We start from the raw sequence: 16,647 nt of genomic DNA on the forward strand, positions 1-16,647 counted from the left end.
TTTCTTCCAGCCATGCTAATGCTAACAAGCTAATGCTAACGCGCCCCGCTAACGCTAACAAGTCACACCAACGGTCCATGCTAACAAGCCCACCAACATTCCACGCTACCGCTAACAAGTCCTTCTAGGGCGCCTTGCTAACGCTCCACGCCAGCGCTAACGAGCCAGAATAACGCGCTGTTGGTTTCCCAGCAGAGAGCAGGTACTGTACAGTAGGCCTAATGTTCCCTCCGGCGTGTTCCCTCTCATCTCACCGTGTTATTGGACATTCCGCATTTCCTTTTACCCACGCTACTAATGCTTTCCATTGAACTGCTGTGATTTACAATCTGCATCTCTCAAAGAGCAGCTTTTAGTAATCAATAGCCTGCCCTTGGGGGGGGGGAGTGTATTGTATTGAGTGACTATGGAGACTGTCTGCTCTCCACTAGTATGTTACAGTGAACCTCAACAGTGAGATTGTTATTTTCCACAGTATTAAAAGATGATTAGCTCACTGCTATATGGATTAAACATTCAGAGTGCATTTATGTGTACCTTATGAGGTCATTCAGGAGAGCTGGGGAGCAAAAGCATTTTACATTTCCTACTCAAGTTCTGCTGAAATGAAAAACTTGTTTGTTTAAAATGTTAGCCTATTTGCGTTATTTTTCTTTCTTCTGTCTGTACGATCCCTCTTGATACACTGCACTTATTTCTCGTGTATGAATTTTTCATTAAAAAAAAAAAATATGTCACCGCTAGTATTGCTCAGAGAGCATCAGCCTGCATGAATTACCCCAAAGTATTTCCTTCAGAAGATCAATTGTTTTCTAGGACAAATGTGTGCCTTACACGGCCGTTACACAATGCAGCTCCCCCTCGTGCTTTGTTCGGTTCTGGACGCACGGTGGCACTTGTGTAATTTATTTTGCAGATCAGTTCAAAATAAATGGGCCATCTGCTTAGCATACATCATGTACAACAAAGGAGCACTACAGCTATTACCAAGCAGCGATTTCTCATTTCCGACAGAGATGTGCAGCATTATCTCTGTTCATTATTACGCTCCTGTTTGCTTGGTAGGTTCAAACGCTTGGTTATAGCCTCTGGTATTTTTGTACATATTTTCAAGGGCTTGCTTTGAAGTCAGAAAATCCCAATCTGTATGAACTGATTAACTTCTAATTACAGACGATCTGACTAGCCATGCTGATATAGCATTCTCTGTTGGTATCTATCTGACTGGTCCCCCTCCCCCCCAGGTGCTCAAGTCTCTGCCCCGCGTGGAGGGCAGACCAGGTGCCTCTCTACCCCCCATGGATTTCGAGGCCCTGGAGAAACGGTTGCGAGAGGCGCACGGTGATGACATCACTCCCGAGGATGTGATGTCAGCGGCCATGTACCCGAAGGTGTTCCAGGAGTTCAAAGACTTCACCACCACCTTCGGACCGGTGGACTGTCTGAACACTCGCCTGTTCCTCGACGGGCCCAAGATCGCTGAGGAATTCGAGGTCTTTAGCGTAATCGCCGATGTCATGATTTACTCATAATGACACATACATTAGTTTCCATGGAGTATGTTAATGAATCCAACTATTTACTTTCAAAAACAAAAACCATGATATCTGCTGTCGCGATCTATCCATAATAACAACGCATTAATTCGACAAAAACATTTAAAACATTGAATGTATTTATCAGCGCCCTCTTGACCTGCAGTCAGGTGCTGAACCACTGCGTTGTACCTTGTTGTTTCCTGATCATCTCTTCTTCCTGTTTGACTCAGGTGGAGCTGGAAAGGGGGAAGACCCTCCACATCAAGGCACTGGCCCTGGGAGATCTCAACAAGGCTGGCCAGAGGGAGGTGTTCTTCGAGCTTAACGGCCAGCTGAGGTCCGTCCTGGTCAAGGATACGGTGGCCATGAAGGTACATCCAGAGCGCCAGACTAGCCACTTCCTGTTTGTTGACTGTGTGTGTGTTCGTTTGTCATATGTAGTTCCTGGTCTCTCTGAACAACATCAAAGGGACCGTTGCTGCTTTTGGAGTTGGTGTGCACACGTGTGTGTGTGTGTGTGTGTGTGTGTGTGTGTACACGTATGTGTAATACATCTGCCATGTATACGTTAATCACAGTAAGAATCCACGTAACGCATCCTTGTGCGCCCCCCCCCCCCCCCCCCCCAGGAGATGCATTTCCACCCCAAGGCCCTGAAGGACGTGCGCGGGCAGGTGGGCGCGCCCATGCCTGGCAAGGTGGTGGAGGTGAAGGTGCAGCAGGGCCAGAAGGTGGAGAAGGGCCAGCCTCTGTGCGTGCTCAGCGCCATGAAGATGGAGACGGTGGTCAACTCTCCCCTCGCGGGCACCGTGGCCAAGGTGTACGTCTCCACAGACAGCAACCTGGAGGGAGACGACCTCATCCTGGAGATCACAGAGTGAGAGGAGAAGGAGAGGATGGGGTGAGAGGAGGAGGAGGAGGAGGGGGAGGAGAGGATGGGGTGAGAGGAGGAGGAGGAGGAGGAGGGGGAGGAGAGGATGGGGTGAGAGGAGGAGGAGGAGAGGATGGATGGATGGATGGAAAGAGAGGAAGAGAATGGAGAAAGAGGAAAAAGGAAAAGAGGATGGGGTGAGAGGACGAGAGGTTGGGATGAGAGGGAGAGAGGAAGAGGAGGAGAGGATGGGGTGAGACGAGGAGAGTAGGACAGGTCTGAAGGGAGCCTCTCACCCCAAGCACAACCTCTTCAGCCCCGACCAGACACACACACAGACACGTATCAGTTGTCCAGCTCTGTAGAGAAGAGGGAGGCAAAGGGATAGATAGATCTATTTTTGAAATTGAGAATTTGAATCAGCTGCGAAGAATAAGAATTGCTTTATTCGTTTTGACTGTGTTGTAATGTAGCTTATCGTCTGAGATATTTCTAATCTGTGCATTTGTATGAGCTGTAGTCCACTGTAACTATTAGGAAAAGCACAATCCTTAATCATGGCTTTAGAAGAACGCTAAATATGTATGTTTTCTTGATTTCTAAAAAAAATCTTATTTTGTCTAAACAGTTCATTTGCAGTGGCAAATACAGTATCTTGGAAATATATTATGCAATGACTGAAAATGAAGCAATGGTTGAGCAATTGACTTTCAGCCATTTAGTGCAATAAAATGTAATGAATTCCTAACCTTACTTTATCATGATGTAACTTGCACAGATCGAATCAGATCATAAATCAAAGGATTAATTCATGTCTTACTTGCGCATCTCCTCATCTTCGATACCGATAGTCTGTCAAAGCGAAGACATACCTTCCTCAACACTTAGAATCTGTACTCATCACTGTATCGGATCTCTGGATGTGTCTATGATCTAGCCTAACCTGCTTTTACACTCTCTCCCATAGTTAGGTCTCTTGAGGTGTATTATCGCACCACAAATGACTCAGTCAACTTAAACCCTGCTAATGTGTTACTATTTTTGACCAACTGCCTTGTACATAAACACATCTACATTACTTGAGATGTCCTAATCTATGTGAATTAACAACATTACATGGTGGAAACCTATAATGAAATAATTCTGGAAATATGTAGTTCTCGTCGTAGTAATGGGGATTAACTGCACTCATCGATTCCAGCGATCAGCTGTTTAATATTGTAAAGGGGATAGTTGAATGTTCTCAGTGTGGTTATAATACCCAATGACGCCTTAGGTTAATTAGAAGAAAGTTTACTGTTCAGTGTTTCAAACCTTTTTTTCTTACAATTTTGTCTTTTGTGTGATTTCTTTGGGATTTCTGTTTTCCCCTCCCTTAAATGTCAACGTGACATGTTAACAAACTAGAATTACAAGATTACTAATTTATAACATCCAACCGGGGCCATTTTCAGTGCAGATAAGTGTGCTGTTCCTGCTGCTCATCTCAGATATTAATGGTCATACATTCTTATATTCTAACTGCTGTCATGGTAACCCCTCATAGTGGTGGCCACCATGAGTAGGGCATTATGACGTGTAGTATTGGCAGTACAATGGGAATGGAGGATGGTCATCAACGTTTGTTTTTTTGATACGATCATTATGAAATCAAAGGCTTGTCATTTCAATCATTTGAAATACGACTGTATTTTTCACTGAATTACATTTTTCAGTTTGCTGTGGTCTCCTCTAACATTTCCTCTGTGAAAACACTTGTTTTTGCTTTTGAGAGGGTTTAATGTACTTGTATGTGGGGGAAAAAAGACTAAACGTTTAAGGTTGTTAACCCATTTTAAAAGTGGATGGATAAAATTAGTTCTGGGAGATTGTGATGAATACGATGAAAATGAATGTTGGTGAGCTAAATATGCAGAGGAGATGTTAGCATTAACATTGGGATTAGATGAAGAGCAATGATATTAATATATATTCTATATGTACACTAATGTTTGGGTGGGAATTGTCTTTGTTCATCTTTCTACAATGTTTTTTTCTGACATTTTCAATAGCATTTGTCTTAAAATATGCAACAACTAATTCAAGTCATGTTCTTTGTAAAGTGAAAAATAATAAAGCATAAAGTAACAAATAAGATGAGGCCTTTGTTTTATTGTTTTACTAATGATGATGTGTGTGAGTGATGAATTACATTAGTGCTCAGTGCTTACTGAACAAAGGTGTGGTTACAATATCATTTAAAAGCCATTGACCTAAAATCTTGCATTAGTTTGTTTGGAAACATATAAACCAATTATTGAGACACTTCTTGAGGAAATTGGAGTCCTAACTCATGGGTGGTTTTCAATAAATAAATAATCGTAATTGATGCCAATAAGGATGCCTGCATATTGTGAGGTGTTTTCATCCTTTTCCTGACATAGTTTCAGTCCCCGGTTGTGAGATTTGACATTTCACCTCAATACAGTTAACAAGTGTGACATTTACCCCTCACTGCTTACATCTACGCCTCACCTTCCATCTCTCCTGCAGTTGGTTTGTTTATACAGCCTTGCGTGCAGCCCCTGAGTAGTGTAGTATTATATAGCATTACTGCAATGATGGATGTTGTGCCTCAGAGCTGCCATATGCTCGTTTATGAGAGAAATGGGGGGGTATCTTCGCAGGCATTGATTGATGGCTCTGTCTTGGGGTACAGTACCTGTGGGTGCCCAACATGGCGGAGTGGATGGTCTGACATGTATCAGCTTGGGACAGGTACACTGGGAGTCAGGTGGCTGAGCGGTGAGGGAGTCGGGCTAGTAATCTGAAGGTTGCCAGTTTGATTCCCGGCCGTGTCAATTGACGTTGTGTCCTTGGGCAAGGCACTTCACCCTACTTGCCTCAGGGGGGAATGTCCCTGTACTTACTGTAAGTCGCTCTGGATAAGAGCGTCTGCTAAATGACTAAATGACACTGGGAGGCTGAATGATTGTGCAGGAGGAAATGAGCTGCCTTATTGCTTGCTTTTGTAGGCGACTTGAAATGCCACCGTTAGGTGTTACGTTGACACAAGAAGGATTCATTCACCTTGAGGTTTAACGCTAGACCTGTGGGGTTGAGGAAACCTACAGTGTTCTTTAACTGTTAGACAATCCTGCTTGTATGGCTGTCTTGTGTACACCCAGACCTTCCCATTATAGTTGTTAAGAATCTATTCTATAACTTCTGTCTTCTTTCCTGCCCCCAGGTCATGCTTGCCCTCTAACTCTTAAAAGCCTTTCTTTTTCGCAGCGTTCCCGCAGCATCTTAGCAGTTCAGCTCTCTTCCAAAAGATTTCAGTGGATCAATAGGCAGTCCTCCAAGGCAGGACACAGAAAATCAGCCACAAGGATAACGTTTTTTTGTTTTTTTTAAGTGAAACATGAAATCTATTTCAGACTCTTCCAGTATACTCTGATGAGTTGTTTGTGCTGTTGCCTCTCATCCTCCCAGTATTCCAGAGGAATGGAAGATGCAGTTACCCTCACATAAAGGTATTAGAATAATTTATCATAAATATTTAGAATATACACTTATATCCATCATCCATTTTCCTATATCTACCTTTCATGTTTATTTCAAATGGCGTTCATCAGATTACCTTTATTGATTTTACTATATCCATGTCCATACATTGGTACATTTGTCTTATTACATGGCTTGGTGTTTAGTTTTGATCAATATTACAGTTGATAAGTGGAGTCAGGTGGCTGAGCGGTGAGGGAGTCGGGCTAGTAATCTGAAGGTTGCCAGTTCGATTCCCAGCCGTGCAAAATGACATTGTGTCCTTGGGCAAGGCACTTCACCCTACTTGCTTCGGGGGGGATGTTCCTGTACTTACTGTAAGTCGCTCTGGATAAGAGCGTCTGCTAAATGTAAATGTAATGATGATATTTAAGTTTGCATATTGATGTCATGACAGACCCTAAACCATCCTAATGTGAGATTGAGGACCATAGTTGTCACAGACTAACTGAAAATGCTATACTGATCAGGATTATCACTAATACAATTCAAGTTTTACTTTGCAGTAGCTAGATGTTTCGTGTCGTATAACACTGGCTTTCAGACTGGCCTCAATATAAGATTATAATTAGTCACAAGGGAAGTCATTAATGAAGTTAATCTTTTTAGATACAAATGTTGCTTGTTTTTGTAAGGAACTGAGTAAATATCCCATCAGGCCCATGGTATCATTATTACAGAACAGCCATATTGAGTCAATTCACGCTTAACTTTAAATTGTTTACAGAAGTGGCTCAGACTGTATAAGCCTACTATAATGTTAGCCTTTAATTTAGGTCAATAATGTCATTGTTTTCTTTTTCAGGTTGTTTGTTTGTTCTCTTTATGTATTCTGTGATACCCTACAAGAGCATATCTGCCAAAGTCCTGCTCATAAGGCCAAGCAAAATAGTTGAAGATTTTAAAGGTCTTAAAATGTTTTATAAAATGAGGAAGTATGCTCCATGGCAACACACATATGTAATCTCCCCCACACGCTGTGTGGGAACACCCTTTATTCATGATAATATAAATATTGAATGTGTTTTCCGTAAGGTGAAAGCTATTTAGCATTCTATTGCAATCATCAGTCACTGATTAAACTGTCATCCTTTCCATCCTAAGAGGTTTTAACTTTTTCCACTTTGCACGTTCACCACAGCTCAATTCTACCACCTGCTGGTATAAATAAATGACAATTATATCCCTATAAAAATAAACTACATCTAATCTAGTACCGACATATAACTATTAAATGGCTAGTTACACATGCCTATCATTGCCTGGCTACAACCGTTTATTGTATTGTATCACATCAGGGCTTCAAACCGCTGTTTTGGACCAAATCGAATCGAATTAACTTTTATTTGCGTCTGCGGCCTAAAGCAATATTACATTTAGTCATCCTCTTCAGCAAAATACCAAACGGTTAAATATAATATTACAGTTATCCTAACCCTTTTTTGGCAACTAAATTAATGAACATTCATAATTACATCTATAAAACAGCAGACAGTTGAAAGCTACACTCATTCATTCATTCATTTTCTTTCAGATTCGTAAACGTTGCCTCTATAATGCTCATAAGCGTTTCCGATTACTCCATCCCTTCAAAATAAGTGTGTGATTGTGCCCGAATGGTTTGAAATCGGTGGCAGACCCCACATCCTCTAACAGGTAATATACTTTCTCACATCAATCAGTATTTTGCTCATATCATCGTTTCGTGGTCTTAATATTTGCTATACCAGTCCTAACTTAATCTGGTAGAAAGTTTTTCAAAGGATCGAAAAACAAAAGGCGATCGTTTGTCGTGATGTTTATTTTGAACAGGAAGTAGAAATATTCGCTATTGAGCTTTCCTTTTTCACACTGTTAAGAAAGGTCTGGTCTATTGCCTGTTTGTCTGCAACGCAGGTACGGTGGTAATCTGTAACACTGCAACTATTTTGACTGTTTACTTCTTTTAGCTATGTGTAGTGGTTGATTATTTGTAGTGTGCTGATGCTGGCAGGGAAATAGATCATACTGTAGCTAATAGTTAGCGCTAAAAAGTTCTGCGCTGGTGACAATAGGAACTAGCACCATCTTGCTAGCGCAAGGCTGGTAGCTATGCTCCACTATGGCACTGTGCTTCAGAACATTTTATAGTTAGCTGCTAGCTGGCTCAGACAATTAAAGATGCTGAACTGTGCTGACAGTTATAAGACATCTGGTTACGTTAGCCACACAGCGCTATAAAGAGGAAATGTTAAACCTTGGGCCAACGAAGCTAGCTAGCGTGCTAAGTGCACACCCGCTCGGTGTGATGATGATGATGGCTAGTTTAATACTTTCGAAATTTTTAGTGTTAGCAACTCCCTTGATGATCCCGAAAGAAACTGTCAAAGTTCTGCTTTATTCTGTGTCATGGCGTGTTTTCTACCAAAGCCATGTTGAAAACTGTTATTAAGCCTTTGCCCACTGTACCATGCCAAGTGCCCGAATTAGACCGTGATTGATGACGTGTAATACTAGTGTGTCTGCTATCAAATGGTGGGTACGCGTTCTATCCATTTATTAACTGGACTGGCAATGTCAGGCGCACTTAGGTGAGGATGAAGTATCGAAAGAAGGCCTACTAAAAAGATGGACGTGCTCTGGCCCAAATCAACCACTTGGCGTCTAGGAAGGATTGAGGGCATTTTATGTGTCATTAGTACCTCAAACGTTCACACAAAATGGATGATGAATGTCACAATTGAATAGCAGCCCACTCAAACACTTCTACGTGCACTTCGAGGTTGATTGGAGGCTCTGAGTAAATTGAAAAGAAAACAAGATGGTGCAAATTGCTTGCAAAATGATAGAAGAGATGAATATCTCAGGCATGGTGTTGGCTACCATGCAGTTCTCATCATCCCTCACACCATCTCTCTATCTGCTCGAAGGTATGCGGCTGTTTTTTCTGGTCGCGGTCACGCTGGTGTCCCTTGCTCCCGAGGTGGTTAGAGGAGGAGAGAAGAAGAAGCTGCAGATTGGTATCAAGAAGAGGATCGACAACTGCCCCATCAAGTCCCGAAAGGGGGATGTGCTGAACATGCACTACACTGTGAGTAACCCAACCCAGCCAAAACAACTACGTAGTTCTTGTTGCTATTGGATACACCCTATGATGTGCGACCTATGTCTTTTAATGCTTATTCTGCGAACACATACATTTTCATTAGGATTAATAAAGTGAATTTATATTGGAATATTAAGGAAGACACCATCTCCTCGTGCCTCAATAATGATGGTGGTGTGTTTCCCCCTGTAGGGAAAGCTGGAAGATGGAACGGAGTTTGACAGCAGCATTCCCAGGAACCAGCCGTTCACCTTTACCCTCGGTACCGGCCAGGTCATCAAAGGGTGGGACCAGGGCCTGCTGGGGTAGGGGCCTTTCTTATCCCCTTTCACTTAAATAGGGAGTCAGGTGGCTGAGCGGTTAGAGAATCGGGCTAGTAATCAGAGGGTCCCTGGTTCCCTGTACTTACTGTAAGTCGCTCTGGATAAGAGCGTCTGCTAAATGACTAAATGTAAACATTAACTCTTTTAACAGATGCTTTGATCCTAAACTACTTATAAATACTGCTTATAGGAAGTTTAGCAGATAAGCAAGGATCAGAAGGTCAACGTTCTGATATTGGTTCAGTGGTTAGAGCCAAGGAACTGTTTATTTAAATGTGTGTATATATATATATATATATATATTTCAATTATTTACCACAGTGATGCATCCTGTAGCGAGACAGAAGTTGTTTAGAATTGTTGACTGACTTCCTTTCCTCTCTGTTAGTATGTGTGAAGGTGAGAAGAGAAAGCTCGTCATTCCGTCAGAGCTTGGTGAGTTTTCCCAGCAGTGTCCTGTCATGCTGATCATATCACATTTCCAGGCTTTGACACTGTAATTACGATGCTTCATTACCTGACTTTAACAACGTATTCATGATGACACTATCTGGTTCTGACATCGTAATTATGTTGACACTTTATCCGGCTTGAACAACTTAATTATGATGTCGCATTAACTTGCAAAGATACATTATTTATAATGTCATTTTACCTGGATTGAACACCTTAATTATGATGTCACTTTACATCCCCTCAACACCTTAATTATGATGTCACTCAACCTGTCTTGGCCTTATCCTAAATAGGATGATTTCTAGCTTGTACTCAAAATAGTTCAAATGGCAGCTCACAATTAAATTGCCCAAAACACACAATGTATGCATCACAGACAGCTTCTTGGATTCTGTTGGAAAATGACAGTTTGATTCATTTTAAGGATATGGAGACCGAGGAGCCCCCCCTAAAATCCCAGGTAATTCAGTATTTAAAATGCTTTCACATTCCTTTTTTTGTTTGTTTTAAACGTTCTCAAACAAGTCTTGTTTGATTAGTCATAATATTGTCTATTACACTTTTCCACCAGGTGGCGCCACACTCATTTTTGAAGTTGAACTTCTGAGCATTGAACGTAGATCTGACTTATAGTGATGGCAGACCAACATCAAATCAGTTACCTACTCTGTTTCTAGGTTACAGTGATCTACTAAAGAACTACCGATAATATCAGTTGAAGCCTAGAACCAATACTTGCCAAGGAACATTGCTTAACGTCACAATTAACCTTTTTATGAGCGATCAATAACTGTTGTAGAAATGTTACATGTTGCCGAAAGACCTGTCAAGCAACAACATGCTAGTAATGTTGTGGCTGATTATGAATAACAATTGGTAAATACAGACTTCACTGGCATAATTCCCCTTTCCTAATTTTTCCAACCTTGCTCTGGTTTATGGTTGTAGAGTTTAGAATAAATTTCTTATCTACAGAACCCACTGGATCCAGTCATGTAATACGTGTCAGTGAGTTTTGACAACATTGTTCATTGTGTATTCAATGTGTTAGGTGGACACGTAAGGCATTGTTTGTAACAGTATTCCAGCTCTTGATTCAAATGAGTTTTCAATGAGTACAACTTTAGTAAGTAACAGCCTTAAAAAAATAATTTAAAAAATAAAGGTTTTGATTTTCAGTGTTGAATGGTGCATTATCTCCTCTGCCTCCTTGCATTAAAAGTGAGGAGACTCAGAAAACAAACAGAAGTAAAACACTTTATTGAGTTGTCATAAAAAGGTAACAAATTGGCAAACAGCACCATTGAGTATTGCTACATTACATCACTACAGTTGTTGTAATCACATCTTGACCACTCACATGCAGCTTGACCATCATACCAGCAGCACTAAAGTTAAGTCACCCTGTTGACCTTCATGCCCAGCCATCGATACATACTAGAATAACATCTGACTACCTAAGCCACAATCTGACAAGCTTTCAGCAACCAAGATGTGCCCTTAACTGTTGACAGAAATTTCAGCAATGAACAACTGTAGCTATGTGCCTTGGCTGCAGAGACAGTTGGAGGTTCGTCCAATGTTCCGTTCTGATTTTGTAAATGAAGCTGCAACGATGGTGCGGTATTTAAAAAAGAAAACACACAGTTATGGCTGTTTACCTGTAGGCTTAGCCATTTCCATAGGACAACATATTACTGAACAGCACACCTAAATGTTAGCCCAACAGTGGTTATTAGGTCACAGTCTAATGTGTATATATGTATTTCATGATGCAGGAAACAGTCAAATGGCAGGTGAGGGAGACAGCTTGATCATTAAAATGTGTGTTTTAAACGGACACACAACCCACTATCTAATATCACACGCACACACACACACTGTTAGATAAAAAAAAAGTAGGCTAGTCAATACAATCATCAAATATGCCCTCAGGTCTATCAGGTCCATTCTGCAGTACTTTTATCAAAAGCAAGCATATTTTTCTATTTAGTTTAAGAAACAAATAAAAAGCTATGTAAAAAAAGGCCTAAACTCCCCCAGGTCAGGTCAACATTTAGTCATTTAGCAGACACTCTTATCCAGAGCGGCTTACAGTAAGTACAGGGACATTCTCCCCGAGGCAAGTAGGGTGAAGTGCCTTGCCCAAGGACACAAGGTCATTTGGCATGGCCGGGAATCGAACTGGCAACCTTCTGATTACTAGCCCGCTTCCCTAACCGCTCAGCCACCTGACTCCCAATGACTCAACAGACCTGACTTGGGGGTCAACAGGGGTCTACAGACCTGACCTCCTTACAGTTCCAGGCACGGTACACACTATCAGGATTATAGTATATAGGGTTTGCAACAACTCTATGGGGTTGACAGTATGCTACAGTAATCACAGTTCATTTCAAAAAGTTAAAACGTGTTTTTAGTATGTTTGCCTGTGTTCAACAGGCCAACACATTCTTCTCCAACATAGAAAACACACTTCCTATTTCAGAATAGAAGTTTGAAAAGATGATGACTTTAGTAACAGCCTATTCTTTACCTACAGTACTATCGTGAAGTCGTAATACAGGACTTTCACAGCGTTAACTACCTTATTTCACGTATAGCATCCTTAGTCAACAATGACAGAAATGTACTTGAACTACGACTCTCATAGTTATAATGCCACAATACTAATGTCTGTCACTTTTTGACTTGAAAGCGAATTATATAAGAATCTTAATGTTATAAGAATGTATAGTTTTAGGACAATTCGCCACTTACTGAGATTTAATTGGGGGTTCTGTCATCGCTCGCTATGAGCCGTGAGCTATTACACGCTAAAGCAAGTATCATGCTTATAAATAATTATTGATTCATAGCTCAAGTAAACATTCTCTTCTTCTCAATGTCAACTCATTGGTTTATTAATACAATGCTAACTTATGCTATTGATAATAAAACATTGATCACTGACACCTGTGTATGTATGTTTATAAATAGACAAGACATAACAAAGAAAGAGACTAAGTAATCCCTGCACTAGAGATTTGATTGGTTGGTCCTCTTCCCAATGTTGCTGACTGAGAAATTCTGGGAGTAGCTGGTCATCCCTGTGTTGAACTGAGTTGTTTTTAAGGAAGCAGAAGTTCTTACGAGGTTATGGAGGGGTTTTTTCACTCTTTTTGGGGGGAGTGTTGAGTTTCTGAAGACCTTTGACCTTCTCCAGAAGTGCCGTGATAAAGTCCTGCGATAAATACATCGAGTTATTTAACTAGCTGGGAGGTTAGTTTTAATATTGTGCTATATTTATGATGGTTACTGACCAACACCAACCCCAGAATTAACTTACATCTGAAGGTTTGAAACAGCCGACCAACAAACCCTGGAAAAGGAATAGAAAAATAAAATGAATGCTACTTGAAAATAAGGAACATTCCACTTCATACATTTTTTTCTGCAGTCTAAACTGCTCGGAAAAATCTGTTATCTCATGTGTTGTCCCTTCATAGTGGACTGCTTTGACAACATTGTTAATGTATATTGATGCATAAAGAATATTGGATTTAATCAGTGAAGGGGCTGTCACCTTCACCCTCAAGGCCCTGTCTCCATCTGTGGGCATGTCCAACAGCTCATCCACATCTATCTCCAGCTCAGGAATCTCCTCCTCCTGGGAAGAAGACACAGGGAGGGAGAGGGAGAGAGACACATCAGGAGAGAGACACGAGGAGAAAGATGGAGAGTGTGGCAGACAAAGAGAGATGGAGACAAACAGAGAACAATGGTGAATGGACCACACTAAGGAAAAGCATTAAATCACACTTATTTTTAGGTCTTTCAGAACTTCCTCCATGTCCTCTGCCTCCGTGGTTCCCTCACAATATAGATGATCAAAACAGGATGGGCTGAACGCTAACGACCATGTACAGGCCTTCCTGACCAACACTGACTCTGCTAGTTTCTCATTGTTCCCCGACTAGGAAGGGGCCTGTTGTGAGTCTTTTCCAGGTTTCATCGACTAAACAAACTTCTCTTTCAGCTCTGGGTATAGTGTATTGGTTTTAGCAGACGCTTTTATCCACAGTGGTATGGGTGGGGTGTGTGTGTTGGGACCTAAAGCTGGGATCTCCGTTTCTTCCTCAGTCAAAATCTCTACCGATATGCTAATCCTCCTGTTTGGGTCCCCCCAGCCCAGCACTTCAGCTGGGTCATGGACCACGTCCCACCTTGCTAAACTGCTGGCTGGTGCAAATTACAATCTACCAGTGTTTGTTTCCTACAGCCAGCCCTGATCAAACACATTTGTATTTCTCACCATATGCCGCCCTGTACTCCGGCCAAGGCGACATGAATCTAATAATTGGTTCTCGTTTGCTCGGCCATATGTTCGCGGAGAACCGTCGGACATCCGAATGAAGTCAGTTTCATTAATAGCCAAATTAGGTGCAGTGTGCCAGATAAGGCATTGCTGCTAACCGGCTACCTGTATTCAGTATGTTAATATTGTACAGTATTTTCTTACTACACTTTCCTATCTGCAATAGCCTACTTATGCATCTTTGTCTTATTGTGATGAAAATGACCTGGCCTGTCAGAAAGACTTGCCCCTGATTCTCCTCGTGGATTTAGCAACACGCAATGTTATTCATTACATTCCTTGAGAGATAAAGGCGTGATGAGCTAATTGATGTTTCGAACGGTCATTCAATACACTGTCTTCAGACAGGCCGTGTGTTGTGTAGATTGCATCATGGCAGCGGTGTGATAAAACAGATAGGGGGATTCTATTTCTATAATACGCTATCTGGACGATTATTGCATATGAATTATTAAAAGCCAACCAATCTTTAGACTAAAGACGTTCAGACGGTCAAATTGCCTGTAATCAATTTTAAGTGTGGCCTATACTACGCTTTGCAGGTTCAGTCAAGAGAGTGGTGCTTAGTGCAGCTGTTTGACACACGGCCCACTTAACAATAGGCTTACATGATATGCTCACCTTTTGTTGGGATCACCTGATTATGCTGACATGGCATAAGGTTGGCAATTTGTACAATTTCACAAAAACTAGAAGATGGCCACGCCCTACATTGTGTCTGAAATGACAGTTTCCACTTGCAAATTGTTGAATAAAAGCCTGAGACACTCAAGCTATTTATTTCCAGTCGGTAACCTATAATAAAATATGTTCGTCTTTGACGTAAAATGCAAAAGAAAGGAAAATATATCACTACATACCTCACAGTCGTATAAATCCGTTAACTGATCAATTATCCACTCTTCCAAATTGAGTCTCTTTCTCAGTTCTTTTCTGTCGTATTTGACGGTAACCCGCCCTTGCTTTTGCACTACTTCAGAATCTTCGGTACCGGGAGGGGTTTTGAAATAAACCCTTGCTTGGGCGTTTGAGTCCTGTTTAGTGATCGTCGCCATGGTCCAACTATGCGAGTCAAAAAGAAGGGATCCGTTTAGATGCGGTTGTTCGGTGTATTTCTGAGGGCAGTTTAAACAGCTGCCGTGCTAACCTCTATTGTTCTCCCAGGGGTAACTTGCATTGTAGGTAAGTTCTTCTCCAATTGTTACAGCAGCCTCCAACCTAAAGTAATGGTCTATTAAATGACAATTGATAGTCGATTTTATTGATTGCAGAATATTGTCCTTAGGATAGAAAGGAAATAGGCAACTGCTGCACTCATGACTGTCGCTCTCTCTCAGCAGTTAAGTATAGCATTAGATCATATTCAGTCTATTATCCCTGTCCCTGTCATGTAAAATTATTCTCAGTATAGAAGATACCAGTAACATACAGGCAAACCTACAATAATGTTATTCACCTCTATTGCTGATGCTTCTTTGCAACAATCCCTCACTCTCTCTGTCTCTCTCTTACACTCACTCCCTCCCTCACCCTCTCATTCTGTCTCTTACTGTATCTCCTCTCTCTCGCCCTCTCATTTTTCATTATTAGACATTGGCCCAACCCAAGGTGAACCAGAAGTAGCTGTGTAAAAGGAAGTTAACACAATAGCAGACATTTGGATAATACCAGACATAGGCCTGAACAATCAGGTATGTCTGGCTGGGTGGAATGAGGAGACAGCAGAGGCCTTCGTGATGATGTCACACCGTCGCTATGCAACTATTGACCGCTAGAGGGCAGACAGCCACCGTGAAAAAGTCCCTTTCGATTAGCGGTCCCGTTAAGGAGGGAAACAACCACATCTGGCATTCTGTACTGTTCTCAACTCACCACTAGGGGGCAGAAGTAGATACAAGCAACGCCACGATGATGTCTGAGGCTGGGTTTAATGAAGCCACGGTTTGGAGAGAAGAATCTAGAAGGTTTGGAGAGCATTGGGACAGAGCAGGAAGCAGTTGAACAGCTCTGGGACTGTGAATCCAGAGGATATGGCCACGCTTGGAGGTTGGTGCGATCCATCACATTGGAAACATGGGAGATCTCTTGTGGGTGTGATTTAGGGCCATTGAAACATCGTTATCTATCTAACAATACCTTTAGAAGCACAGTAGGATGTGCCCCAGCCTCTGTACAGTCCTCTCCATGGCTGATGTTGTAACCGAACACACATACAGGAAGAGAGGAGACTAGACCTCCTGCAGGACCACTAAATTACATCTGTCTCATCCCTCCATCCCTCTATCCCTCCTCTTAATGCAGCGTAAAATTGGTTCAGCAGCCTTGTGCATCAGGCCCTAATCCAGACAAGAGCCCTGTGGTTCTCCAGGGTGCTGCCTCCTCCCTCAATCCCCCCTCTCCTTCCCCCTGTTCCCCCTGTTCCCCATCTCCTTACCGCCTCCCACTGTTCCTCCTCTCCCTTCCCTCTGTTC

At 41.9% G+C, this 16,647-nt stretch overlaps 3 protein-coding genes across 6 annotated transcripts in view; 2 read left to right on the top strand and 1 right to left on the bottom strand.

The window, feature by feature from the left end:
• The window catches only part of pcxa (pyruvate carboxylase a), a 56,180-nt gene extending 53,698 nt beyond the window's left edge, over positions 1-2,482 (top strand). For both annotated transcript variants that reach the window (XM_062485177.1, XM_062485178.1), the window contains exons 19-21: positions 1,245-1,493; positions 1,769-1,909; positions 2,168-2,482. In XM_062485177.1, coding sequence (XP_062341161.1) covers positions 1,245-1,493; positions 1,769-1,909; positions 2,168-2,419 — 642 coding nt within the window. In that variant the 3' untranslated portion in view covers positions 2,420-2,482. The remainder of the gene's footprint in view (positions 1-1,244; positions 1,494-1,768; positions 1,910-2,167) is intronic.
• Positions 2,483-7,588: 5,106 nt separating this feature from the next.
• fkbp2 (FKBP prolyl isomerase 2) lies at positions 7,589-10,997 on the top strand. 3 transcript variants are annotated; one of them, XM_062485293.1, is made up of 7 exons: positions 7,719-7,851; positions 8,865-9,025; positions 9,233-9,345; positions 9,752-9,798; positions 10,244-10,279; positions 10,391-10,457; positions 10,497-10,997. In XM_062485293.1, exons 2-6 carry the CDS (start codon positions 8,867-8,869, stop codon positions 10,450-10,452), a joined length of 417 nt encoding a protein of 138 aa, XP_062341277.1. In that variant the 5' UTR covers positions 7,719-7,851; positions 8,865-8,866; the 3' UTR covers positions 10,453-10,457; positions 10,497-10,997. The 3 variants fall into 3 exon arrangements, with proteins under 3 accessions (XP_062341278.1, XP_062341277.1, XP_062341276.1); XM_062485294.1 differs by lacking the exon at positions 7,719-7,851 and adding an exon at positions 7,589-7,611 and having other exon boundaries at positions 10,391-10,997; XM_062485292.1 differs by having other exon boundaries at positions 10,391-10,997.
• A 65-nt stretch (positions 10,998-11,062) lies between these two features.
• Positions 11,063-15,565, bottom strand: ppp1r14ba (protein phosphatase 1, regulatory (inhibitor) subunit 14Ba). Its single transcript, XM_062485291.1, has 4 exons — positions 15,037-15,565; positions 13,385-13,468; positions 13,148-13,180; positions 11,063-13,042 (listed from the first exon to the last, which is right to left on the bottom strand). Exons 1-4 carry the CDS (start codon positions 15,229-15,231, stop codon positions 12,956-12,958), a joined length of 399 nt encoding a protein of 132 aa, XP_062341275.1. The 5' UTR covers positions 15,232-15,565; the 3' UTR covers positions 11,063-12,955.
• Positions 15,566-16,647: the final 1,082 nt, after the last annotated feature.

Source organism: Osmerus eperlanus, chromosome 19 (genome assembly GCF_963692335.1).
Source record: "Osmerus eperlanus chromosome 19, fOsmEpe2.1, whole genome shotgun sequence".
NCBI classification, from domain to species: Eukaryota; Metazoa; Chordata; class Actinopteri; order Osmeriformes; family Osmeridae; genus Osmerus; species Osmerus eperlanus.

What these genes read in the sequence shown, in the direction of transcription:
- ppp1r14ba (XM_062485291.1), bottom strand. Translation starts at nt 15,231, where the DNA reads ATGGCGACGATCACTAAACAGGACTCAAACGCCCAAGCAAGGGTTTAT. An exon ending in CGGATTTATACGACTGTGAG is followed by an intron (nt 13,469 to 15,036) that starts GTATGTAGTGAT and finishes TCTTCTTCCCAG; the next exon opens with GAGGAGGAGATTCCTGAGCT. An exon ending in ACAGGGCCTTGAGGGTGAAG is followed by an intron (nt 13,181 to 13,384) that starts GTGACAGCCCCT and finishes TTCCTTTTCCAG; the next exon opens with GGTTTGTTGGTCGGCTGTTT.
- fkbp2 (XM_062485294.1), top strand. Translation starts at nt 8,867, where the DNA reads ATGCGGCTGTTTTTTCTGGTCGCGGTCACGCTGGTGTCCCTTGCTCCC. An exon ending in TGGGACCAGGGCCTGCTGGG is followed by an intron (nt 9,346 to 9,751) that starts GTAGGGGCCTTT and finishes CCTCTCTGTTAG; the next exon opens with TATGTGTGAAGGTGAGAAGA. An exon ending in AGCCCCCCCTAAAATCCCAG is followed by an intron (nt 10,280 to 10,390) that starts GTAATTCAGTAT and finishes CTTTTCCACCAG; the next exon opens with GTGGCGCCACACTCATTTTT.